This window comes from Tauraco erythrolophus, chromosome 4 (assembly GCF_009769465.1).
Source record: "Tauraco erythrolophus isolate bTauEry1 chromosome 4, bTauEry1.pri, whole genome shotgun sequence".
Taxonomy (NCBI): Eukaryota; Metazoa; Chordata; class Aves; order Musophagiformes; family Musophagidae; genus Tauraco; species Tauraco erythrolophus.
The window spans coordinates 76935991-76963486 of record NC_141468.1 but is presented as its reverse complement, the minus strand read 5'-3'; the positions used below and the strand labels follow the sequence as shown (position 1 = coordinate 76963486).

The 27496-nt window shown below is 42.7% G+C and overlaps 1 protein-coding gene across 1 annotated transcript; it reads left to right on the top strand.

Annotated features, from left to right (window-relative positions):
- The first annotated feature begins 1663 nt into the window (after positions 1-1663).
- PARVG (parvin gamma) lies at positions 1664-26965 on the top strand. Its single transcript, XM_086611211.1, has 13 exons — positions 1664-1829; positions 8554-8652; positions 9157-9221; positions 12197-12299; positions 13375-13515; positions 13933-14048; positions 15818-15873; positions 16743-16765; positions 18733-18794; positions 18908-18976; positions 20109-20210; positions 24800-24872; positions 26724-26965. The coding sequence occupies exons 2-13, from the start codon at positions 8577-8579 to the stop codon at positions 26801-26803; spliced, it is 966 nt and encodes a 321-aa protein (XP_086467337.1). The 5' UTR covers positions 1664-1829; positions 8554-8576; the 3' UTR covers positions 26804-26965.
- Positions 26966-27496: the final 531 nt, after the last annotated feature.

The following is a 27496-nucleotide window of genomic DNA, read 5'->3' as shown; positions in this document are numbered from 1 at the left end:
CTTAGGGCCCAGTTCTTCTGCAGCAGCACAGGAACGAAGCCTGGCATGCTGAAGCCAGTCCCGTGTGTGTATGCAGAGCACGTGGGAAGCCAGAAGCCCGGGTAAGTCTGGAGTGACATTGAAAATGGCTCTGTGCTTCCTTTTGCTCTGGTATGGAGAGAGAATGGAGTGGCTCTCCAATAAAGCAAGGCTGTGTGGAGAAGCAGGAAAATGCGTTATCAGAACTTGTTATTGGTGGGAGTGCTGTTGATTCCTTGAATTGTTCTTCAGTGGCTATTTTTATGTGAGGACCAGGTGGGTGTGTGTGGGTGTGTGAGTGCATGAAGTGTGCTTTGGGAATGTACAGAAAGACTCTGGGGGTTGAGATGGGCATGAAATCAAACGCAGCTCTGATACAGAATTTACTAGTGCCGTTCTACAGAAGACTGGGTACTTCATGCACTGGTGGCAACATCAGGTTTTGGAGGAAAAAAGATCCTTGTCCCTCACATGTGCTTCAGACTTGTTCTTTTAGCACTGATGTGCTGTATTGTGAACAAGGCTTTCAAGAAAGAAGTCCTTTGGGTTGCCAGTTGAAGTAGGGAGAGACCTAGTAATTGCAGATGGATTTCCCAGTGTTTTAATTCTCCTGCTCCCTCTGCCTGCTGATGTGAAACTGGATTTGTCCAAAGTTCCCAACAGCACCTCCAACACCACCTTCCTTTTGTTTTTTACTGACTAAATTTGTAGCCCGTGCCACACACTTCTGCATAGGTAAGAAGGTACTCTGGGTCTTTGCTGATTTGATGTATTGTTGTGCTCGTTATCTGCTTAGAAAATAGTTAAGTTTGCCCTTTGATTAAGGATTTTAAGTTCTCAGTTACTAAGAATTCATGACAGCTGGAAATCTGTTTTCAACTCACTTTCCTTTATTCCATTTATCTCATGATGAACTCTCCGTTCTTGTCAATGGCATGGAGCTAAACACAGGAGTCAGTCCCGTAACAGCATTAAACCAGACCAGCTGAATTAGTGTGGCTGTCCACTGTCTCATTCGGGGATTTCGTGGAGGACTGCAGAGCTGCTTTTGCTTTTCGGAAGAGTTAACGAATGTAACTGGTACCTGAAGAAAGCGTCAAGGGAAAGTGGTTTCATGTAGGGAGCTTTCCCTCTTCAATCAGTGGTGGAAAAGGGAAGGAAGAGCAGCAGCACTGCCCAGTGAAGATAACTGGTTTCAGATGAGTGTTTTGGGCCCTGGTGCGGCGAACTAGTTCTCTAAGGACAAATGAGCTAATCTCCTTCTGCTGAGGTTTCCCCTTCTACCAGGTAGGTAGAGTAGTCCTGATCTGCTTTATCAAGTGCTCGAAGGACCATGAGTAAAAGGTGTAACGTAGTGTGATGATTTTGTCTGTTGTTGGCTGTCTTACTATTACACGTAAAGAAAAAGCGCACTGTGAGTCACCCCGGATGCAGACGCGGTCGGTCATGCCAGGCAGTACCATGGAGGAGTGACCGTATCTTTCTAATGCTTTCTAGTATTTCAGGAGTTGTGGGGTTGCATGTTTCCTGCATTTGTATTTCTGTTTATTTTAGTCTTCAGCAGGGACCGAGCGCGTAGACAATTAAGTTCCGGATACGACTGTGGTTTCGTTTTTAAGAGGAGTTGGTACTGCGCGGTGCAACTTCCCTCCCGCCTGCTCCGTGCTTCCCGCTGCCCCGCATGGGAGGCTGCAGCTTCGGCGCAGGGCGCTCCGAGCCTGGGGATCAGTCCCCTCTACCCATACATTTCATCGCGCCTGCTGTGAGAAGATCTTGGAAGAGCTTCTGGAGAATTGCTGAAGGAGAGAGTAGTAAGTTTGGGAAAAGGGACTCTCTTGGGTGCTTTTTTAAATTATTTTTTTTTTTAACTCTAAGATTTTCTGTTTCCACACGGGTTGTTCTTGCTAAGACAACATCTCTTCTCATGCTAATGAGCAAAAACGGCTCTTGAAAGGTCAGGTGCTAAACAAGGAAGTAAAAGTAAGTTTAAAACTTTGCACATGTCCTGGTTTTGGCTGGGACAGAGTTAGTTCTTTTTAGCAGCTAGAAGAGCTCTGTGTTCTGGTTTCAGTCTGGGATTCGTTATGAGAAGAACATTGGTAGTGCACTGATGTTTGTAGTTGGCACTGAGACATCAAGGACTATTCAGCTGCTGTGTTCTTGCTGGTGTGCGGGAGCACAACAGGCTGGGGAGGAGCATGGCTGGGACAAAGGGTCCACAAGTCCCCTTGTGATTTGAACTGAGACTTAGGACTGGGGGACAAATTGGCCAATGGAATATTCCATATCATGCAGCGTCATGCTCAGTGTATAGATGAGGGTTGACCGGAAAGAAGGGCCTTTGCTCTTCCGGGGGCTCTCACTTTTGGACTCTGAGTTCTATCTTGCTCTCGCTCTCTCTTCGGGCCGCTCACTCATCCGAGATTGCAGTGTCGGAACTTACGTGTTTCAGGATAGTTAGCCGGGATGAGACAGGCATTGGTCACTGGGTGGTGAGCAATCACACTGTGCATCGCTTGCTTGTCTATATTATTATACATACATATATTCATATATTATTATTAAATTGTTCTTATCTCAACCCACAGGTCTCCTTCCCTTTTCCCCTTTAATTCTCTTCACCATCCCCTGGGGGTGGGGGAGGGCAAGTGAGAGGCTGTGTGGCTTTTAGTTGCTGGACGGGCTAAACCACAACAGCACACAATGCATATTCTCTTTTTTTTTTCTTATTTATTTTTTAACTCTTGTTTTCTGAAGGCAGAAATATTAACACTCCCACTTGATTTTTTGTTCCCTCCTTTGTGTGATCTATTTAGACAACTGTTCCTGGGAAGTGTGTTGGAGCTAATGCAGAGTAGGGTTTTTGTCTTTTCAAACAGGAAATAAAACAGTTGAAACAATTTGATAACATCAGTAAGTGCCTTGTGTATAGTCTACAGCTAGTTTGTATGCTCATTAATCCTTTATATCGGATATCAGGGATATCTGGGAGCCAGACTGTGTGAAGACTCATGGAGGAAAAGTGAGCTGATCTGACCCAACTAGAGATTACTTGTTTTATCGGTAGCTGTGGCATTGCAATGTTGTGCGAAAGCCTTGGCCTAAGAAAAATTCGCTTGGCTGCCTCAGCAGGTGGCACAGGAGAAGTAAAACACCTCTTGCCTTTGAAACAGACAAGCCTGTACTTCCATGATGTTCTCAGAGAATGAAGGGCCAAATTATGCCATTTCATTTGAATAGTCAATACTTAAACCTCTATTTTATTTAAAAATGTCATCATGAAATGCCTCTACAATCAGTATTCAAGCAGTTATCTCCTACAGCCATCTCTTCTCCAAGTACTGATAAATAACGTGTGCTGGCGGCTGGAGAAACCAGCATGTCAGGCACAGCTCTGAACAGCAAGTTTGAACGATGGGCTGCAGAGGCTGGTTGCAGCAAACATGGAAGCTTGCGTGTAGAACCAAGTCTTCCATCCCTTCCTATTGCTCATGAAACAGCTAACCCCAAGAAGGTGTCCAAATGCAGTCATGTTCCATTTTATGTTGTTCATGCAGTATGTTTTTCTTTGAAAGGCTGCTGCCTAGGACCAAGCCTCGCAGAAACGCAGCCTGCCACATGAAGGACTGCTTCTGAATGCTAATTATTAGTAATCAGCAATGAGTCTATTAAATGCTAAGGAACTGCAGTTCTCAGGCTCTGAAATGGCTTTGGGAAATCAATGTCGATAAATGCGAGGTGAAACGCATGGAGGGGAAAAACAATACTAGCTCTACAGATAAATGATAGGCTCCGAGTTGTGTGTTGCTGTTTAGGAATAAGATTTTGGGGATATAATAGATAGTTCCATTAAAGTGCCAGCTGGGTGCTCAACAGCGAGCAAAAAAGTAAACAGCGTTAGGAATTAGGAGGAGAGGAATAGAGAATAGCACCATGAACGCTGTGGTGCACATCTCTAAACCTGGGCAGGTCTGGTTCCCAGCGCTTCAAAAAGGCTGTGATAGCACTGGAGAGAGTTCAGGAAAGGGCGACCAGGACAGCCAAAGGTGGTACGGAGCAGTTTCTCTGGGAAGGATGACTAAGATGTAGGCTGTGCTTCCTCAGTTTTGGAAAGAGGTGACTGTTGAGGGTGTAGGATACTAATACAGCGGTAAGATGGAGTAGTAACACAACGACATGAAGAATGTGAATCAGTTGGTCTCCTTTGTGCTGTGTGTCACGGGGAGCTTCAGGGGAAGGTGGCAGGTGTCAGGTCGGAGCGAGCAGCAAGAGGTGGTGTGTGCTCTTCGCTCCTTGCTGCGGAATGGTGGGAGATACACGTATTCAGGAGGTGGATGGGAAGCTCGTGGGAAGTAAATGTGTTGACAGCTTCTAATTACCAGGACTCCAGTTTTGATTTAGGAAGGCTGAGCTGCAGGCTGTTGAAGTGGTTTAGGGAAGTATCGGTATATGCTTGCTCTGTTCACGTTTTTTGGTTTGGTCCCCCTCCCGCCCCCAGCTTCTGCTTTTGGGTGCCTTAAGGGTTTGGGTTACCAGGCAAGCTGGACTTACTCACTATTGCAATTGTAACATTCTGACTGAGTAGGACGCACAGGACTGAGGCCTTAGAGGACATTAACTTACGCTATTGCAAATTCCTAGTTTCTGGCCTTTTCTTACAGGCTTCCAAATTTTAAAGAGTGGCTTCTGATGTCTGGGTTCCTTGGCCAAACAGAGACCAAGGATGTGGCAGGCAGCACACATCACAGAATCACAGAATGTTAGGGATTGGAAGGGACCTCAAAGGATCATCTAGTCCAATCCCCCTGCCAGAGCAGGACCACCTAGATGAGATCACACAAGAACGCGTCCAGGCGGGTTTTGAACATGTCCAGAGAAGGAGACTCCACATGCAACACATCACTTCGATGTGTAAATAGTCAAAGGAAGTAAGAGATACGCAAGTTGAGTATTGCACCAGTGTTGAGTTAGTGTGAGTTGTGGTTTATGTAGATGATTACAGAGGACTTAGGAGCAGGGCTTCACAAGGCATAACAGCTGTCAGAAAACTAATTTAAAAGTAAGTTGTCCTTAGGTTGCTCTGTATTAATTAACTTTTTTCTCTCAGTTAATTGCATCTGGGCAGTCTTATCTCAGATAATCCAGTTGTTCCTCAGGCTCTAAATGACTCAATTTTCTCCTGTCTTATTTTGCCAAGCACCTTTTTAGAGACATCCTTCCTTTTTGCAGCCGCCAAAATTAAGCTAATTCTCTGGTGACCCTTTTCCCTCATGGCTTGCTGCGAATTTGGTACCTAATTTGTTTTACCAAACTGATATGCAGAAGCATCCAATTGCTATTTTTGACTGATATTCTTGATTTGGTGAAATCCGTGTTAAAATACACGTTCATAATGCACTTTGACTGGAGCCTTTAATAAAGATAAATATGTGAGAGAGCCTGTGGAGCAGCACCACGCTGTTTGGCATATAAAGCTATCAAGGAGAGAGATGCCACTTTGAAGAACTTCTGTGAACAGCCTACAACAGCATTCGCAGCAACTGCCTTGCTCCACTGTGCCTGCAGGACTGGGTCATCACAGCCTCTCACTTCAGGCACCTGCGGTAGCAGCTGAGGTCATCTCTTTGGTAGGAGAATGGAGGTGGTAACTGCAAAATGTAAGCCAGGGCTAGATCCTTGTTTAAATGCTCTGGATTGCACTTTAACGATATTATGTCCACTCGTTACATGGGGAGCCTTGAGGGACAGGGCTCCTAATGTGGACGTCTTGGGTAGACTGTAGGAGTCGTCTCCTGTGTGAACCTCTAACATGAGGCATCTCACTTTCAGATAAAAAAAGAAAAAAAAGAGTCAGCCTCCCCTCTACGGCAGTGGCCCTGCAGGAGTGGACTTCAGAGAGAAGGGAGAGCATTTCCCACCCCCAAACAGGCAGCATTCCCAGTTGGAGAGCAGAGCAGCAGTCCCTCCCACCGGCTACTCTCTGTCCAGCGGCAGCTGAGATTTGATTATTCAGGAGGATGAAAGAAGTCGTCTTGGTCATCATATTGTTGTCTCCTCTGCTCTGGCTTTCATAGATTTTAGGACTGTCAGGTAGGATGAGATCTCTTACTCATGCTAGTGCAGATGCTGCTGTGACACAAACCATATGCTGCCATGATCATCTAGGGCTCAGAGCTGTGATCCTGCTGTAATTCCCTTCACCTCTGCAGACAACCATTTATTTGTAGTTGCAGTATGTAGCTCTGATTTCTTGCACTAAAATCAACATACATTTGGTTTAATAAAGAGCCATCTTACTTCTTGCACGGCTGGATGGCCGGGACCAAAGAGTTGTGGTGAATGGAGTTAAATCCAATTGACGGCCGGTCACAAGTGGTGTTCCCCAGGGCTCACGACGGGGGCCAGTTCTGTTTAATATCTTTATCAACAGTCTGGGCAACGGGATTGAGTGCACTCTCAGTAAGTTTGCAGATGACACCAAGTTGGGCCCAAGTGTTGATCTGCTCGAGGATAAGAAGGGTCTACAGAGGGATCTGGACAGGCTGGATCGATGGGCCAAGGCCAATTGTATGAGGTTCAACAAAGCAAAAACCTTAAACTACAACAGTGCCAAGTCCTGCACTTGGGTCACAACAACTCCATGCAACACTACAGGCTTGGGGAAGAGTGGCTGGAACCCTGCGTGGCAGAAAAGGACCTGGGGGTGTTGGTTGACAGCCAGGTGAATATGAGCCAGCAGTGAGCCCAGGTGACCAAGACAGCCAACGGCACCCTGACTTGTATCAGAAATAGTGTGGCCAGCAGGATGAAGGAAGTGATTGTCCCCCTGTACTTGGCACTGGTGAGGCCACACCTCGAATACTATGTTCAGTTTTGGGCCCCTCACTACAAGAACAACTTTGAGGTTCTGGAGTGTGTCCGAAGAAGAACAATGAAGCTGGTGAAGGGTCTTATGAGGAGCAGCTGAGGGAACTGAGATTGTGTAGCCTGGAGAAAAGGAGGCTCGGGGGAGACCTAATCACTCTCTACAACCACCTGAAAGGACGTTGTAGCGAGGGGGGTGTCAGTCCTCTCATCCTATCCTCCTTTTACTTAGGAGAATGAAACAGCCTCAGGTTGTGCCAGAGAAGGTTCAGATCGGATATTAGAAAAAATTTCTTCACCAAAAGGGTTGTCAAGCATTGGAACAGGCTGCCCAGGGAAGTGGTTGGAGTTGCCATCTCTGGAGGCATTTAAAAGATGTGTAGATGTGGTGCTTACAGACATGGTTTAGTGGTGGACTTGGCAGCATTAGGTTTGCAGTTGGACTTAACAATCTTAAAAGTCTTTTCCAATCTAAATGATTCTATAATACAGTTTTTAAAAGAGGCTATTGAGATTCTGCTATCTGTAACTTTTTATTGAGCTTTAGTCTTTGCCAAGCTAAAGCATCCTGTGGGTTTTTTTTAGTTTTGTGGGACTTGACTGAAAAACCTTTACACAAACAATAAGATTGCAAAAGCAAGCACTTAAACTGAATGTTTCCTACCATGCAAGCTGCCTGTAGAGCCTGGCTCTTTCTTTTGTGTTGTCTGTGTAGGCAGCATGGCACAGCCTTTATATGCTCATGGTTAAAAATCAGACTCATCTCCACTTGCACTGTGGTTTGAGTCACAGCTTCTAGAAGAGTGGGAGTTGTCATTGACAGCCTCTTATTTGTAGATGCTGGTGGTAGAGATGAACTTCAGCTGGGTGTTTGCTAGGACAGCACATATATATGGTTATACAGCCTCTCCAACCAGCTCCAACAAGCCCATTTCATTCTCTGACTTCTGCTGTCCTTCAACACAACTCCTAGCTTTTTTGGAAAACCTCGCCTATAGTTTTGTGTTTGATGATGAGATATTTTCACCACTGTATGGTATATTGTCATTCTGCTTTTATTTGAGGACACCTGGGTTGGGAAGGAAAGTTGTTCTCCAATCTGTACTTAAAATAAAAAAAATAATCTTTGAGAAGCCATGCAACTTAATCTAACATGAAGATAGGATTGTCTACCCAGAAACGTCATTGTTTCCTCACGGCTCTACCAGCTGGTCTAACAAAAGAAACGGCTTATATTTATAAGCTTTTCTCAGTAATTTAACTACTGTATTCTTGGTTTGGTACTTCTTAAGTATTGGTCATTTGAATAGCAGATATTCTTACTGCCTAGGAACTGAAAGCTTTTTCATTTCAGTTGAAACAGAATTTTACTAATCTAATTCAGATTAAATGAAATTAGATTGAATTAAGGCAAGATTTATACTTCAGGGCTTTTTTCTTACATGTTGATGATTAACAGAAAAAAGGAAAGTTCTTTTTAAGTTCTTTTTCTTTACACACATTTAAATGCATTTTCAGATATTTTTTTTTAAAGCAATCCACCAGTCATGAAATAGTAACTGGAAAAAAACCCTTCAGTTTGTTTGTTTGTTTTCTTCTTAACACTAATTTTGATCTTTACATGCCTTTACTCATGTTCCTTCTCTCCTGTTTTTTTTTTTTTTTTACCAGCTTACCAGGAGTGAGAAAAGACAATGGATCCACATTTAAATGTATTTACACAGCCTGATGCACTTAATCAATTCCTAGCTGAGAATGTCATCGCTCAAGGTATGTATTTCATGAGCCAGGACAGCAAAAAGGCCCAAAGAATGACCTGAACAGCCAAGCAGAAAATGTGCAGTACAAATGAATTGTATATTTTTCAGCAGTGGTCCCATGGTTTTATCAGCCGTGAGTAAGCTTTGTGTGTGTAGTTTGGCTACTGACTCTCTAGAGGCAGATCGTGAAGAAGCAACACAAATTCTAGCTGGTTCTTTAACTGAAATTTACATTTCAGACATAAGGATCTAACCAAGTTTGTTTTCCTTTTTTCCAGAATTGTCCATCTAGATCATACTGATTTGAATTGCATTGAAGATAATTTCCAACAGCAGTCTTAATAGTCTAGTATACCATTTTATCGCTCGTAAGGAGTCAGTTAAAATAAAAAATGACAGTGTTTCTGCATATGGCAATATTGGGTAATATTCAACTGATAGCAGATTTTACAGTGAACTTGCATTAGTCATATCTGATCATTGTAATGTGGATCTTGTTTGCTTCCTTTCATAGGTGAGAAGAAGAAACTCATAAAACCAACCTCAAGCAACAATCCCAAATTGGAAGAATTAAAACTGGTACTGTTTCTTTTACTATATTGTTTAACCCTCACCTCAAGTTGTTTTAACCTGTTGTGTTAATGCTCAGCCCTGTAAATTACCCTACTCTTTGGTCCCAGTCCCTCACTCTCTGTGGATGGGGACGAGCTCTGCTTTTGCTTGGCCTCCACACAAGTAAACCAGAGCTTCTGCTGAAGCCCAGCGCCAGGGCAGCTGGGGCTGTACAGGACCAAGCTTCAAATGCCTGCGTCACCCAAGAGTGGTCACTGCTGTGTGTGAACTGGAGTGTAGATTTAAAAATTGAGTTTCTTCTATGATATATCTCCAAACTTGGGGCATTTGGATGAGCCGCACCAGAAGTACTCAGTTGCTGCTTTGTTGTAATGATAGTGTAATAGCAATGAGAATCCAGCTGGAACAGTAGTCCGTGGCCGAAAGCAAACCCATGTCAGCATTTGCCGTGACTAAGAAGAGATGTTTGATACGTGCGAGTTTGCTGCCCTGATCCCGTGATAACAAGTTTTAGGATTGCTGCGCCGATTTGCAACAGTCTTCTGTCTTGTCATTTACCTCCAGTGTCAGCTGGCTCAGCTGCGATGCAGCCTGATGACGATAGCATAGAGCAGAGGGAGAAGGGATGAGGGGTGGTGTGCAAGTCACCAAGAATTCAAGAGAGAAGCTCTCAAGTTGTTTTATGGTACATTGTCTGCTTGTGGTAACTGTGAAGGATGATTCCTATTTCACGGGAAAGTACTATATTTCCAGGTAATTTTGAAAATCTCCCGTGTGCGTTCAGTCACTGTGTTTCTCTAATGGCACAGCCCAGGGGAAGGCTGGCATACTGAAACTTCCTGGATGAAAAGTGGCATGTCTCTTATGAGACCAGCGCTTCTTGCGTTATGGAGATACTAAAATTGCTATAAATATTATGAGAACCAGCTTAGGCTATGTGCTGATGTGTGTATTATATGGCGTTCATAAATCCATAAATATGTGTGTTTCTATATTGCGTTTCCTTAAACCTTCATGCACATTTGATCAAAAAGATTTAATTTTTGTGTCAAGCTTTCACAACATTTTTATACAAAAGAGAAAATCTGAAAGGTGGTGCTGCAAAAGGCAATTACGTTGTCTACAGAGACACTGAATTTGTTCTTTCCGGAGTGCCAAAAATGAGGAGCTTTCCTCAGTTTATGAAGATTTCTGTGAGTTTAAGTGCTTAATCCATTTTCTGCCAGAGACTCCTGAAACAATGTTCTTCACTGTCTGGTTTCATTTCTTTGGATGATGGGGAGGTGGAAACTGGGTCCCAAGGGAGACTGTCCTCTGGGTACCCATTGGTGCCACTGATTGCCTTCTTAATCCAAAGAGTTCATGGCTCCTCTAGAGAAGAGATTGAGATGGAGCGGGGGGACAAGGAGGTATCTTCAAGGGAAGAATAAGGGAAGCAAAAAAACTCGCTTGGGAGAAAGACTCTGTTCCACTGCATTTTCATTTTGAGGTGGCTTTGGGAAGCTGAGGAATGTGAAATGGCTCACTGTAGTGACAATAAATGTCGGCTGGGCTCTGAGCTGAGCGGGGCCCCAACAACTGCTCTGAGAGCAGAGTTGTGTGAGCTGCAGGCTGTGGATGTGGCTGTTTAGAGCCGAGAGAGTAAACGAGGGATCTCATAGATCTGCACTCAGCAGCGCTTTCGGCTTTTCCAACTTCTGTCTGGTTGTACCGTTACGTTTGGGGTACTGCTCTGTCCCTCACACATCTAAAGCATCGCCAGGTCTTAACCTGCCAGCATTAGCTGAGGAGCACAGCTTTCTGCTCCGGAAAACTCTTGTTACTTCTTCGCTGAGGGAGTATATTACAAACACTTTGACAGCTTCTCAGTTCAGGCAAGTGCTGGTGCCAGGCTTTTTTGTTTCTCGTGCAGTTTCAAGCATCTCAGAGATATATGTTTGTTTGGGTTTTTTTTCGAACTGCTTTTTACATTTTTGTTAATGTTGCCTAACTTGCAGGGATCTGCTATGAATTTTCTCCTCTGTTTACAGTAAGTGAGAAGGATATTATCCACCCAACAAACTCCAGATGCTCATGAGTAGCAATAATAGCAATACAAGCAATACCCATCTCTCTTTGGAGAGGTTCTTGTTAACAGCCAGCTGGGGCTACTGCTTTTCAGTTCTGCTCCAGCAGGTCATCTTCCCTTTCTATCAACATATGTGGATAAAACACATGCTTGGGGAAGTGCTGAGGAGCTCCTTTGGCCTCCTGTGTTGGAGAATTACAGGAGCATGATGCTCAAAGAAGGGGATGCGGGGCCAAGGGATGTAAGTGGGAACACGATTCCTTTCCAGTTGTAGCTAGCCCTTGGCTTCCTGAGCAGCTTCCCCTTGCAAAGGCAGGAGGGATATTGGAAAGGGCGGTAGGAGGAATGCCATGTAAGAAAGCACAATAAACAAAATGCCTTTTTTTTTTTTTTCCCTGAAAAAGGTATTTGGAGACAGATTAGTACAAAATTGCAGAAAGAAAAAGAAAACGAAAATAGGAGAGGAAAGGGGGGAGTGCTAGAAACATGGATGACTACAAGAAACAACCAACAGAATGAGTAAAGCCTCTTTGCTTACAAACTTTTGTCTGATGGTTGAATTTGGGTGAATTCTGTGATGTCCAATGAAGGCAGGGCTTGGAATTGTGCTCTGCAGCCTTTTCCCTGATGGAAGTGGTATAAGGTCTGTCTCTCCACCTGTATAACTATTTCTACAAAATTCATAGGAATATAACTTGTGAGATGTCTCGTTCTCTTGAAAATTAGGGAGAACTAACTGATACTTAACTTCCCTGTAAAAAACAACCAAAAAGCACGAGGAAGTGGAGGCTGAAAGCAAACCAAGATGTGAGATAAGAGACTAAGGAGAAGGGTGAAACACAGCGTAGCACTGAGGGCTATCCTGTCTAAACAACAAGAATATAATTGCCAGCTGCTTTGTTTTTCTCTGCAGTTCTTGATTGACTGGATTAACACAACTCTGAAAGAGGAACACATCGTAGTTAAAAGTCTGGAAGAAGATCTGTATGATGGACTGGTACTTCATCATCTTTTGGGTAAGCTGCTGCTTTGAGTTTAACTCGCAAACACATGATGGAGGAACTTCCAGATCAGAGAATAAACCTCAGGAATCGCAATAGCAGTGATCTGCTGGAGTCTCGCTTCTCGCTAACGGAGAAAGCACTGCACTGCGAACCATCTGTCATAATAGCAATTCTGAACAAATACCTGATGATCCACTATTGTTTTTAGACAATTATTTTTCTTCTAAGAAAGTCTTTTTCCCTGCTAGTTAACATAATAAAAAGGTTAACTTTGAAGTGTGAAATTACAGTGCCTCTGAGGGGAAGGAGGGCTTCATAAGCCAGGAGCACAAAGGTCACTTGCGATGCTACCAGAAACATTGAGTGGAATCAGCACTATAATTTCTATCTTTTCCCTGCTTTAAAAAAAAAAAAAATAAATTAAAAAGTTCTATGTCTAAAACACTGGGCTGGAACTAATGAAAATCTAAGAGGATCCCTACACTATGGGGTGCTTGTGTAAAAATGTGACCTCTTGGAACAGCCTGTTGGTCTCTTTCTATTTTTCTGTCTCTCCTGTCCTTACTTCATTTTTCTTTTCCCTTTCACTGTCTTTGGGGATGTCTTTGAAATCATATCTCCTTTTCACCAAGGCTGGGGGCAGCAACGTAAACAGGATTGACTTATTTTCACAGTTAACTTACCTAAGCAACGAGATGGGATTTCTTCTATATACATGAGTTAATATTGCCTTTGCACACTATCTACAGGAAAGATTCACGTGTTGGATTCCTGTAGCTTCTACTAGGGAAAGGAGGATCGTGGAGTGCCAGGATTGGGGGATGATGCTGCAAGGAATTACTTGAGTCATTTACTTGAGTCTCTCCCTTTTGCAGAGCTTCCCTGATTTTACTGAGGCTTTCAGAGAGCACAGGAGTTTAACAAGGCACACAGCTGTGGGATGTGGGTCTGTGGGAGCTATTAAGTGACATTGAACGTTTAAAACAAGACTTTGTGTGCTTTGCTGTTATTTTATGTTTCTGATTTATTTTTTCCTATGGTGATGTTAAAATACATCCTCCTCCTTCCTGTGGGCTCGCTGTCGAAGAAAACCTTGGATCTCTCAAGCTGGATGTTGACAAGATCGCATTAACAGAAAAAAAACAGCGACAGAAACTCTCTGTGATTCTGGAAGCTGTGGCTAAATGTTTGCAACTGGAAGAAAATCAGCTGAAATGGAGTGTGGAATGTAGGTGCAGAAGTGAAATTGGAGAAAATTATCCATCACGGGGCTTCCTCTTCTATAAGGCTGCTCTGAGGCAAAGGGGTGCCAGAGCAGTAATTAAGCAACCTCTTTGCAATTACTAGTTGAATCAGAAGTGAGACAGGAATATCTGACCCTGGCTGGATCATGCAAGCTGCATCCTCCAAGTGCCTTGTGGACTGCTTAACAGCCCTCAGGGTCCGTGTGTATGTCTCTCAAAAAGAACTTTTAAGATGTGATGTTGCTGAATTGTGATATTACATAAACCCCAATCTGATGTCCCACCTGTGTTATGGCCCTCCATGACTTTGGGATCCTCTGCACAGGGAGGATTTATGGTATTAGAGTGAGGTTTACTTGTTTTGCACACTAAGCGTTGTTTTCTTTCTTTACATGGAATAGCTATCTTGACAAAGGACTTACTGAGCACGCTGCATCTTCTGGTTGCAATAGCAAAGCACTTTGAACCCAATCTGGCCATGCCTTCAAATGTTCAAGTGGAAACAATCACCATTGAGGTAATTATAGCTTCAGTATTTGTTACAGTAGATCCTAGAGACCTTTCACGAGACTAATTTGCTTAGCATTCAGGAGAAACCTGTGAGCAGCTGTGAAAGAGATACTTGTATTTTCTGTGAACTGTGCTTTTTAATTTCTGAGTTTGTAGGACTAGACTATCATTTTATTCTCAGTTCAGATGCTGTATCTTTAAAAGGGTAGAAACACTATGCTGTTTTTTCTCCTTGATGAAAAAAAGGAATGGTTCAAACTGAAAACAGCTGTTATCTCTGTAAAGAATAAAAAGAAGAAATTCTGCTGCTACTATCTCTAAGTGTTTTAAAATAGAAGCCTGCACTCATAAATCATGACACTGGCTTAATGCTGAGAATTTATTTCTTTAGGGGAAGGGAGTTTTTACTCCCCTTCTGTTGGGGTCACATTTTGGCATTTTTTCTTTACAAGCTGAATCTGCATACTTTCTTCCTCTGTTTTGTTTCTTATAGTCAACTCTGGGACTTCAAGAGAACATAAAATATCTCACAGTTAGGGGTATAATTGCAAAAATTAGCACCGCTGTGTTACAGTTTTAACAGAGAGTTTGCAATTCAGCGGTGTTGGGAGCCCAGCACGCGGTCTGTATGGCACGACCCAGCACTCTTCCCTCTTTGAAGGATCATAACTGGAGCTGAAATGAAGCATGCCCTTGAGCTACGTGTGTCACTCAGGAGGTTTAAAAGTGCCTTGGAGGGACAGCTTCTTCTGGGGCTTGGTTCTGCAAAGGTAGCTGTTGTGGTCCCGTCCCAGCGGAGCGCTCCAGCAGAGGAGTGGTCTCTCTGGTGTCTAATTGGTGCCCCCGATGGGAATGGTAATCATTAGGTGAAAAGTGAGGAAAGCCCCTGAAGGCACAGCTCAGAAGAGGGGTGGAGGGCAGGAAGGGGGAAATGTCGAGGAAGCCCAAAGGTGGCCTTTCTGCCACACGTGCCTTCAGGAAGGACCTGCTTCTGCCCCGGTGAGGCTGGGTGGGCTCCTCTTCAGCAATAAGTTGACTCAGTATGGAAACAGAGGGCGTGTTTCAGTGCCTAAAAGGGGAGAGCAGCAAAGACTGAAGGCTTTTCTGTGATAAGAGATGTTTGCCAGATGTCTCAGTAAAGCAGTGGGCATGCCTGTCTTCTCCTGTCTCTTCAGACTGTCGGTTGGGTTGAAACACCATTTTTTGGATATATTGTGAAGTACTAAGATTTATATAGAGGAACAAAGATACAAGGACATAAGCCAAGATCCCAGGTGGCTTCAGAAGTAGTAAGAATTGCCAACCTAAATCTAAGCAACCCATAAAACATAAGTCCTCTGCAGGGAGCTTCGTCGATGAGTGGCAGGCCATGGTGTGAGGTTGTTACAAGGCAGAGGTGACCACCTCCAGTGCTGTAAAACTGAAGATTCCTTAAAGCAGTGAGGTGTGTAAGGAAATAGTTGCCTGCCCAAGGCAGCTTGATGCGTTCATCAAGTCTCCTGGTGAACATGCCAGCCTCTGAACTTCACCAGCTGAGAGACCTTGTGCTTCTCCTTTGGCTTCCTCTGATGGGGAAGTAGATAACTTGTGGTAGAAGAGAGCAGAAGGGAGCAGCAACCTCTCAAAGTGCCTGTACTAATTGTACTGGACTTCTTGAATAAATGCCCTCTGGTGATAATTTAAGGCAGTAAACAGGTCATGAAAGCCTCATTAATGCTTATGGATTTTTTTTTGTGTGTAAAAAAAACCGAAAAATATTTATTATCTTTTTAACAGAACACCTCCAGAGGATTAAAGACAGCAAATGCGGTGGAATATATCACAGAAAACAAGTAAGAGGGGATATATCTGGTTTTTACACTGTCAGTCAGAAAGGAAATATTGTGGGTGTTTTCCCCCTTAGACAAAATAGCTGAGATCATGACGATGACAAAAAGCATAAACCCAGGCATGCATATGCATGCAAAGTATTTGTCTGGTTTCTTTTTTGTTTTCCTCTTCAGATGCAGTATTATGGTATAATACACTTCTTTACTCTGTATATAAACTTCTCTAAAATAATGTGTATGACTATTTCTGAGGCTTAGTGTTTGTCATTGCCATGGAATATAATAACAAATATAATAATAAAAATTGAGTACAAAAAATTAAACTGGAAATTTTCTAAAGCCACAGCAATTTAAATCTACTTTTAATTTATTGTTGTTGTGTCATTAAAGAGGGACAGTTCTTTTCTTATTTTACTGTGAAAGAAAGGTTTGAGCTTGCTGAGTTTGTACTCAGTACTGTCATTATTAAAGGAGTTCAGGAGTAGGATACTATTTATATATTGAGAAAATTTGAGTATCGTTCCAAGAACTAGAAACAGATTTTCCTACTATCATCTTTTATAAGGTAGAACATCTTTGAACTGTAATATTATTAGCAGCTTATTGGAAGAGGATATTATAGATTTGGCTTGTAAAATAAATGTTCATTTGTCTGTGGGCCAGTTACAATCTCATATACTTCCAAGACCTATGCAGATAGACTGTGTACTTAAATGTGTGTCAGAAAGTTACCCTGACATAAAGTTAATAGTGCTTTGTCCTACATGTCCTGCTTTGCAAGATAGCTGATGGCCCGAATAATCTTTGCTTATTCCTAAGATTAGTTCTGCTGAGTGGTTTTTTCTAATTCTTGCTTTTTATTGCACTTTCAGAGAGAATTTGGAAGCGCAGTCAAGTAAGTACTGGCGTCACAGAGTTCAGCGTTTCACTGTTATATGCTGTTGTGCGCCGTGTTCTGATGCGTTCTTACCTCATGATAAAATCAGTATGCTCCCACTGGAGTTAATGGAGATTCATGGATTTCTCCTAGTGTTTTTCTCCAAATGTCTTCTGTCAATGTGCATTCGTATCAACACAATATAGTTTGGAAACTGTATGGTCACTTTGCCCATGGACTACGTGCAACAGATGGGAGATGAGACAAGAAATGCAAAGTGCATTGATAACCCAACAGAGAAGACCTGGCTGGGGGCAAAGCATGTCTTGGATTTATGCGTTGATGTCATTCACTGTTGGAACTATTTATGAGCATAATGGCTTGAGAATTGGGCTTCTTATTGCTACTAGTTTCAGTGTAGTTTCCTTTCTGCAGTTTGCAAATGAGATTTTGAAATCTACTGGTACTTGATTATAGATGTCTGATCAGTAAAACCAACATCCCCAGAGTTTTTACCCTTAGGGTTTTTGAGGGAAGTGAAAAACTTGAGGTGAAAAGTGTCCACGGGCGCAGAGCCTGCAGAAGGTCTAGGTACTGCTCAGGCTTCAACGTGAGCTGCTCTTCTTTGCTCCAAAGGAGCACGTTGCATCCCCTGTGAATCAAGACAACTGTTTTAATTCTCTGCTGTGCCCTTTATGTTAGCGTTTTCATCTTTCACAGAGGTGCAAACTAGGTCACTTAATACGTATTTATCACTTATTCCACTGAGTGGTCTCTAACGTGGGCTGAAATTGTGAAAAAAAACTCCAAACAACCCTTTGTAATCAGATGTTTCTTCCAGTGGGCTGGTTCTGCTGGGAGGAGAAATCTGCATTTCACTCTTCCAAATGCTCGGTCGCTCTATTTTTGACTCCGCTTGCTTAACAAGGGGAGAAATCCCAAAGCATGGCTCCTGAAGAGGGCTCTCTAGTTTGCCAGACCGTGGCAGGTTTCAGGCTTGCTCAGTCACTTGTTTGATGGGTTCACCTATTCCCTGGCATTGCTTCTGCAGCAGCCTCCTAACAGGGAGAACGGAGAGACCCCAGGAAACCCTTTCACAGCGGAGGCTTCTCTGGCGCTGGCTTTTGGGAGGAATCTTCCTTAAGCAAAGCTGCCTTTCCTTTCCTGCACAGTAGGAATCGGTTCTCCATTTAGTTATGCTGCCAGAGTGCCCCTGATTTTTAAAGGTGTTTCAAATGCTTTGTCCATGCTTGAACCAGAGCAATCTTGTGGCTGGGTTACCGTGAGGAGGTGTATCCCGTTCTCACTGAACCTGGGCAGAAAATGGAGGTGAGGGTGGGTGTTCACAGGGACTTGGATGAATCTCATTTCCTTGGAAATCTTTAAACTTGTGCAAGTTGCCTGGTGCGGCGCTGCTGGCACCGGCTCGGTGCCTGCGTTTGAACTGCATGGCAGCACTGGTCAGTTTTGAGGTCTATGAGTTTTCAGAGGAAGGGCAGTGTCTCCAAACCCAGTATCTAGTTTGTGTTTTTTTTTAAAGGAAGGTGGCTGTTTTTCTGCAAATTTGGTGTAACGGACAATTCTGTTGGGGGAGAGCAGTAAAACGTATAGCTCTTCTTCTCTGTGTACAGTATTTTATCACAGAGGTTCAGAGTTAAAAAAACGTAACTGAAAAGAGATAAACTGTAGAGATGTGAAACTCGGCCATTGCTCAGACTGGTGGCAGCACAAATCTTGAGAACGTCTGCAGGCGAAAATTACAGAGCTGAATGCGGTAAATTGTTTTCTCTAAGGTAGTCAAGCTGAAGGGAAGCCTGTCACCCTGTCCTCTGATAAATACAAAAGCAGGATTCTTCCCCATCTCCCTACCACTCTTTTTCTCCTTGGCTTGTGGAGTGTGAACACCTTTCTCCTTCTGGAGCTACTTTAAACCTCTGATTTTACAGTTATTGCAAATAATACCAATTAATGTTGTTTTGATACAGAAGATGATGCCTTTGATGAATTATTTAGCCGTGCTCCAGATAAACTGGATGCTGTAAAAAAGGTAATTTACTTTCTAGATAGACATCAAAATTTGTAAGGTAAAATGTAATTCATTATTTCACTGAAAAAAGTTCTCTTTTCTTCCACCCTCTCCTCCCCTTCTGTTTTCTTTAGGTATTTTTGCAATTTGTCAACCAGCACGTCGGAAAATTAGGATTAAATGTGAAAGACATTGAATCTCAGGTAGCCTGCTCTAAGCTGCATGGTAACCATGTTTTGTCAGACATTTGAGTGTTTCCTCTCACAATTATTTCTAGCTTTGGGTTAAGATAGTGGGCTGAAGTTTCTGAAGCTAATAAGTAATGAAAAAATATAGCTTTGTATTGAATGCTGCCCTTGTAATGCTACAGGGAGTAATGTTCAGAGTCTGCCCAACTCCTGTGGATGCTCTTTTCTGTCGGGGTGGAAATAAAGGTGTTCTGACACTTCAACTGAAAGCCAAGTTGATTGCTGGTGCTTAGTGATTTTTAATGCCGGATTTGCTTCATGGTGGGAAGGCCTGATTTTCATTACATTTCAAAGTCTCATCCTCTGAACGTCGACCTTCTTCAGAGTCCATGAAATTGCAAGAGAAGTGCTTGTTAGGCACCTCAGGATCACTCTCCCGGGCACCGGTGAAGAGAGGCACAACCGGACCTCGGTTGTCCTCCTCCTCTGCGGAAGCCTCCGGGGAGGGCAGACGATGGCTCGCTCGGAGCCAGGGGGATGCAGCATCCTCCCCATGCCTCTCTGGGGAGCGAGCCAGCGATGGCAAATGAGCTGTGGGACATCCCTCGTGGCTTTTTCTTTCCCCACTTCTGCAGACGCGTACGCGATAACCGCGGGGGAGATCAGCCCACAGCTCTTGCTGTGCTCCAGGCGCTCAAAACCTCAGTGCAACGGCAGTCCCTGAGATTTATACCACGCGGATGAAAAGCAGAGCTGTGCTCCGGTGCTCTTTCGGGTTTTCCTGGTGGGCAACTGTGAGAAAGGAACATTTGCAAGTGTTTTGCTGTAAATCTCAGGTGCTGGGCACCATTTTCTTTTATTTATGGCTACGCGTTTGTCGCTCGTGGTCGTCTGAAGTCTCTTCACATCTGAAATAGTTTATTTTAATAGCTGTCCTTTTACAAGGTCGTATTTTTACTAATATGAATTTGGGAGCCTTATGTAACTATATACAAAGTTCCCTGTAGAAGGGGTTGAAGGAGCTGAGTCATTAGGCTGCCTGCTTGCCAGAGTATCATTTAAATTCCTTTATTGCTAGAATGGCATTTATCGGAGCGGTTTACTAAAGTCAATGTAATAAATAATATTCAGACCATTCTTAATCTAGTTTGCAGATGGAGTTATCCTACTTCTGTTAATTGGACAACTGGAGGGCTACTTTCTGAATTTAAGAGATTTCTTCCTGACTCCAGCCAGCACCACGGAGATGGTAGGTTGTTGTATTGAAGCTTGAGGCTTCAAACGTCTTGTGTATTTAGTGCTTCTGTATGTCAGTGAAGAGCTCTGACTCTTGCTTTAACTGTTGCTGCTGTGTGTGAAGCCATATGCGTGGACAGTGTTTGCAGGATAGTGGTTTGGGACAGTACAAATGTACGCACTCGGTGCTGTTAAAATACCTTGGAACAGATCGGTGTCTTCTTCAAAATTAGTTTGTTCCTCATGGGAGGCAAACTATTGTTACTTGCATTTGCTTGGCAGGTACATGCTTCTGAAGTCTTCTGGTGAAATACAGAGGGTCTGTGTGGTGGGGCACTGGTACGCTCTCTCCTACAAGTCTGTCCTGCAAACAACATTTTTAAGTGGATGACACCTCTTGCATAGCAGAACTGCATCTCTATAGGTTTCTTCAAGCTCTCCTAAAATTATACCTTAATCAAGACATGACCAGGACATTTTGAAGGCCCCTTCTGTGCTTAGGAAGCTCTTCAGAATTTATATCTTTTCCTCCCCCAAAGCTGGGAGCTGTAACCTACCCCACTAGACTTGCTCGACTCCTTTTTCAACCTCTACCAGGCAGATTTTATCGGTACTTTAAAAGAAGAACATGGCGTCAGCCAGAAGGTAGCATGCGCTGGGCTGCTGGTGTAAATGCCCCCTCCTCAGATCTAGGATGTTGATAAGTTTTGAGATATTTGAGTTATTTTTCAAATTGTCTCTGGTGTGGGTAGGGATTTTTCGCTTGGGTCACTGAGTAGCTTTGAAAATCTTGAAACCGTAGCAATTTTTCCTGGGTTATATTCAATTACATCTCTGAAGGTGAAACATGTCAGAATCTTTTTGCTTGAGAGCTGCCTGAGAAGGGAATCTCTCCTCTAGTGGTTTGCTTTACAGCTTCCCTGCACAGACAGGGCTTTCCTCTAATTCCTCACCTCACTGTGGTTAATCTCCCTGGGCAATGTTTGTCTGTAATGAAAATTCTCAGAGGTCCCATGTTAATTAACAGATACTCCTGTGGAGCTTTTCCTCAAAATGTTTAAAAGCACAATTATCTGAGACTCAATTGCAAATTTTGTCAAAAATTCATTGCTATCAGTTGATGACTGTTTAAGGTATTAGGAAAATTCAGATCTTTGTAATATAAGATGATTCAGAATGGGGAAAATATCTTTTGAAGCATTGAATCAAACAAAATCAATGCATTTCCTTGCAGTTGTTTTTCTTCTCTTTCTTCTCCTTCACTCAGTTTTCAAAATTGTTTGCTCCGGTCCCATTGACTTGGAAATAAATTTTTAACATTTCCATTAACTTTATTCAGAGGAAGTCAATGAATATATTTTTTTTTTTAATTTAAAATTTCATAGAGAACCTATTCAAGCCTCGCAGATCTCTTTCGAGAAATGAGATACCCCTACATTTCGGATACAAATCAGGGCTCAGACTTTCTAGTTCTTACCCTGGAAGTGCTGGTCACTGGCCTCAGAGGAGAATCTAATGGAGTTGAGTACTGGTTCAGTACAATTCTCTACATGCTAGTAATTTCATTTTAGCAAAGTTTCTTTCAAGTACTGGACTTAGTGTTGAGCAGTTTGCCAAAGTGGTATTTACTGTTTGTTTCTCCTCTGTTGTTCATTACAAGATGAAAAGCGGGATGACATGATAACTAAAAATATTGAGCGACCATAGTTCAACTGTCATTTGTACATAAAAATAAGTCTTTCAATTCCCCTGTGCTTTCTACCTCCCTGTCATTTTAGACATTAATTGGTACAGTAAAGTATGAAGATGTAACCTTTGCTGAGATTTAAAACACGTCGTTTGTGTTATAAAAATGGTGACAACCACAATCATAGGAACGTCCCCTATGATTGGTGCGGTGCGTCAACTTTCGTTCAAGCTCGAAGCTTGTGGTTCAAAGCTGGTTCGTACACCTCATGAATCACAAGGAGGGGAGATTGGGATGGAAGCAGTGATACTGAGGAGGAGATAGAAACAAGAAATAGGGAGGACAGGAGCCCGCGTTAGGGGGACAGGAGGGATGAAGAATGCATGAGCAGAAATTTGGAAGCTGACTCACCTACAGGTGCAAGAAGACAACACTGCATATGGGTAGGTTGGTTGGAGGGTTTTTTGATGTTTGTTACAAAAAATGATGCTTAAGAGTAACTGTTAAGAAAAATCCATCTCTGGGCACTCGTGTGTAGAAGGGTGTGTATTCTGAGACCAAGAATATAATCACAAAATAGGTAAGGGTGAAATTAGGAGTGAACTTTGTGCAGTCGGGTGATGGGTGATGTCCCCTGTGCTTATCAAAACTGTGGGAATTCACTACTTTTGCCAAAAGAGGCCCAGAGCTGAAATACCCCAAAGGTCTTGACCTCTGTCTGATTGTGATTCCTAGAGAATTGTATCGTGGAATCATAGAATGGTTACGGTTGGAAGCGACCTTAAAGATCATCTAGTTCTAACCCCCCCTGCCATGGGCAGGGACATCTTCCACTACACCAGGTTGCTCAAAGCCTCATCCAACCTGGCCTTGAACACTTGCAGGGATGGGACATACATAACTTCTCTGGGCAACCTGCTCCAGTGCTTCACCACTGTCAGAGCAAAGAATTTCTTCTTTAGATCTAATCTAAATCTACCCTCTTTCAGTTTAAAGCCATTGCCCCTTGTCTTATCCTTGTCCTGTTGTCCAGCTCTTTTGAGTCTGGAAGCACAGCTGGATGAAACAACTTATTTTTCTAGGTTGCCTTTGGTAATTATCAGTATTTCTGTCTGAAGATTTATTTTGAAATGTGCATGTTATCTTTCCTGGCAAATCTCATATGCATTACAGAGAGGTAATTGTGCCCCTTTTACATATGCTTGTTCATTAAGAAAGCGTTTGATTTATTAATTCCAATCAGAAAATTGTGTACATCTGTATGAGCTTAAGCTCTCCTGGCTACTGACTGGCAGAGGAAGAAAACAAGCCCGAATCCAAACTGCCAGTCTCAGTTACTTGTAAACCAGAAGAACCAGGTAAACCACAAATCTATTGCTTCACTTCAGAGCACGCAGTTTTTTGCTTGGCTTATGCATGGGGCACCCCTGTGCTTGTTGTCAGGAGATAACAGGGAACGGCACGGCAGCAGTTACCATGTGTCTCCCAAAGGCTAAATTGCTTGGTAGCCTGAGGAGTGTATAAAGAGACGATTTGAAGTTCCTTCAGGTCTTGTTACTTCATTAGAGGAAGGGAGATTGCTAATAACCAGGCAAGTAAACAGCTGGCCTTAAGCTGCTAGAAGCTAGTAATGGGATGTTATGTTACTTTAAAAAAACATTCATGACTGCTGCATATGTGTGTGACGCTGCTTTTATGTGGGGAAGGGAGAGAAAAAACAGAGGAAAAATCAGAGAAAAACCTCAGCCTTCATTCGTAGACTAGTGCTTAACTTCTCATGAGTAATATTAAGATTGTCACCACTACTTTTGTTGTGTATGGACATCTTCATATGTTAAAGCATAAACTTCTAGCTCACAAATACAGCTGATCAAAATATTTCCAATCTTTGTAATTCTGAATGGAATATAGACAACTTTTTCCTTAGGTATTTTTTTTTTGTTCTAAATGTGGTAAGCATATGGTCGTTGGTTTTTTTTTTTAAAAAAAAAAAGAAATAAATTCCATGTGTCTATTAGATCCAGTTATGAATCTAGCCTGTTTTCCCCATGGAAACATCGATTAACACAATACTTTCACACGCAAGGTCTGTTTTTAAATAAATGAATTCTTCTGCCCACCTCCTGGGATATGTTTTGCTGGAGATGGATTTTTACATCCGATTTTATATGATAATTGGTAGAAATTCTGAAGAGCACTCCATCAAAACTAAGGAGATGAATAGAGTACATATTTATGAATCAGTATCTTCAGCTCCTAGAGAAACGCTTTTAAAAAGCTCCTGGCCATTGCACCGTTGGATGGAGAGTATTTTCATAGAATCATAGAATAGTTAGGGTTGGAAGGGACCTCAAAGATCACCTAGTTCCAACCCCCCTGCCATGGGCAGGGGAACCCTCCACTACACAAGGTTGCCCAATGCCTCATCCAACCTGGCCTTGAACACTTCCAGGGATGGGGCATCTACAACTTCTCTGGGCAACCTGTTCCACTGCCTCACCACCCTCTGAGTGAAAAATTTCTTCCTTATATCTAATCTAAATCTCCCCTCTTTCAGTTTAAATCCGTTGCCCCTTGTCCTGTCACTACACGCCCTTGTAAAAAGCCCCTCTCCAGCTTTCCTGTAGGCCCCCTTTAAGTACTGGAAGGCTGCAATAAGATCACCCCGGAGCCTTCTCCAGGCTGAACAGCCCCAACTCTCTCAGCCTGTCTTCATAGCAGTGGTGCTCCAGCCCTCGGATCATCTTCGTGGCCCTCCTCTGGACCCGCTCCAGCAGCTCCATGTCCTTCTTGTGCTGGGGACCACATTGCTGAATGCAGTATTCCAGGTGGGGTCTCACAAGAGCAGAGTAGAGGGGCAGAGTCACCTCCCTCGAATTTTCTGTCATATTGATCTCTCTCTCTCTCACCAACAGCTTCACAACGTTAACCTTGCGTTGGACTTGCTGAAAGATGGAGGTCTTCTGAATTTTTCCGTGAACTCTGAAGGTGAGTCATGGCACGCAAACTTGTCTGGAATAGAATTGCTGATATCCTGGCTTAGCAAAAGCTAGGGTGATTGAAGGAAGTAGGTTCTGCAGTGTGACACGGAAACACTTCATTTAATGGCCGCCCCATAGCTCCTTATTCAGAATGAATAGCAATAAAGCCGAGAATTGTTTTGAATGATATTTATTTCTATAGCAAAAATGCTGGATTGTTAGAAGTTTAGTAACTTTACACTGAACTTAAACTGTTTAATAAGTCAGTATTTGTTAAAGATTTAAAACCGTGGCGGCTCCTAGGGAAATTACAGAAGCTGAGCTGGAGGGAAATCTATTTTCCTGTCTCATAAAAAGTTTTAGTGCTTTTAGGAAAAAGCTTGTTTCATCTGGGAAGACACCTTGCAGAGTATGTCCTGAAAATCAGAAATGCTGAAGGCTCTATTCAAACCCAGAAGAGCTGGTGGGTCAGTCTTCACCCCTATGTGAAATAGATAGGTTTTAAGTTGCTGTTCTGCCTAGTTCGAACTGCTTTCATCGCTGAGTTAATGTTCATTTGTGTTCTGCACTCTTGCCTCACCACAAAAAAAAAAAAGTTTCCTTTGTATTAGTCCAATTTTACAATTAAAAAACTGACCAGCTCCTGGTGGAGTGAGGGATATGGCTACATTAACGCATGGTCCTGTGACTGCTTAGCCTGACCCCTTGCAAAGTGCAGGACGCGTAACCTCTCCCTGTCAAAAGCATGTTGTTGAATAAGGAAATAGAATCTTTATTAAAAATAGTAAGCATTCTCTCTTCCCCCATTAGTTATTCATAAGCAAGTGGGTGCATGTGTTTAGTACGTAACCCATGTCATGATGGAGAGGGAAGGGTACAATTTAAGACTTTCTCTGTTTTTTCTTTTCTTTTTCCACTGACGCTTTGGTGATGTTGGCAGTTTGCATAACAGGCATGCATGAATTGTGGGATTCTTGCCATACATCATAGAGCTAGGAGTTTGGAAAGCTATTTATGTTAACTTTGAAAAGAGTAATCTGCGTGAGCTCAGGTCTCCATGCTGAGATCCACCTTTTGTATGAAAGGAGTTAAGCCTGTGCTTTCTTTCCTTCCCTATTCTGCACTGCTTCGAATACAGAGTTAATCAGTATAAGAAATATTGGTGCCAACATCTGCAGGTCCTTCAGCTTCACTGGGAAAATCCTCAGCTAGTGATTGAGTTTAATATGATTTAGGGGTACTTATTAGAGCTATACTATTTAGACTGCTCAAGGATCTCATTTACTGGTGCTTCATTGTTAGTCTTTCTCCTGGTGATTTGCAGCACTGTAAGAAGAGCAGTAAACCCTCTAAATCAGTTACCCTCTTCCATTACAATTATTAAATACAAGAGCAGTTTGTTTAGCCAAGAACACGGAAGTTGAAAACTAAATGAGAAAAATAAAACAGCCAACAGCAGCGAAACATGATGGAAGCATTACAACCAAAAAATTTTAAGTGTCAGGTAATTCCCAACATGATTCCTGCTGTAGAATAAAGAACTAAACCTGTAAAGTCCTGTTAAATTATCTGCTCTGTTCTCTGCTAGTGAAGAATTGTTTCTTACTATGCATTATTTATCCTGTCTTTCAGCAAGATGGAAGTGAAGTGAAGGTCCCTTTTCCATAAGTTCTATTAATAAATAAATCATTTGCTAACTCTGTAGTTTCTGAGTTGCTTCTTGTTACAATTAGATTGTTTAAGTTCACGTTATAATTGGGGAAAGGTGGAAGATTGTCTTTGGCAGTTGCAGTGTCTTTCTATTCCAGGATTTGCTAATACTTCACATCTGGTTTTGTTGTTTCTTGTATATCCACAGATATTGTGAACGGAGATGTGAAGGCTACAATGCGGATTCTTTATTGCTTGTATTCCAAATACAAGACCAAAGAAACATGAAGAGCAAGGCCAAGAGCTTGGGCTTTTTTTTTTAATTATTATTTTTTCTTTCTTCTTTTTTTTTTTTTTTTCCCCCCTAGCATGTCATGGACTGATTTCTGGATTCCCAGCTCTGTTTGCCACTGTTCATCTGCATGTGCTTGTGTTTGATGCTTGTGTTAATGTTGTGTTAACGTTGTATGTGCAAGTACGTGTCCGTGCAAGGTTTCTGTTACAAGTAGCTATAAGTATGTCAGTGCCCAAGGCCAGCGTACTGTGTAATTCTGTGGCTGTAGCTCTCCCTCCAGCCCCGTCTCTTGTCCTCTCTGAGCCCCCCTAATGCTGCAAAGAAGTGCAATCTGTGCTTATTCTAGACTCTGCATTCTTTGCTTCTGGAGACGAATTTGGAAGCTGTTATTGCAGCCTCCCTGCTTCTGATTCACTCTGGAAACTAGAAAGGTGAAAGACCCATCTGGGAAGATTACAGACACACTTGAAGCTCAAGTTCAAAACCTTCTTTACACAGGTGGCCAGCTATTGTCACACAAGAGGATGTGAACTGGGCACCAAATGAATACCAAATGAATAGGTAGCTGAAATGCAATCTGAACTTATCAAGCATTTGATAAAAGCTTTGCCATTTGCCTGCTCGAATATGGGAAAGGAACTCAGAATAACATGGTGGCATGAGACTGTGCCGTAACAGAGGGGCCT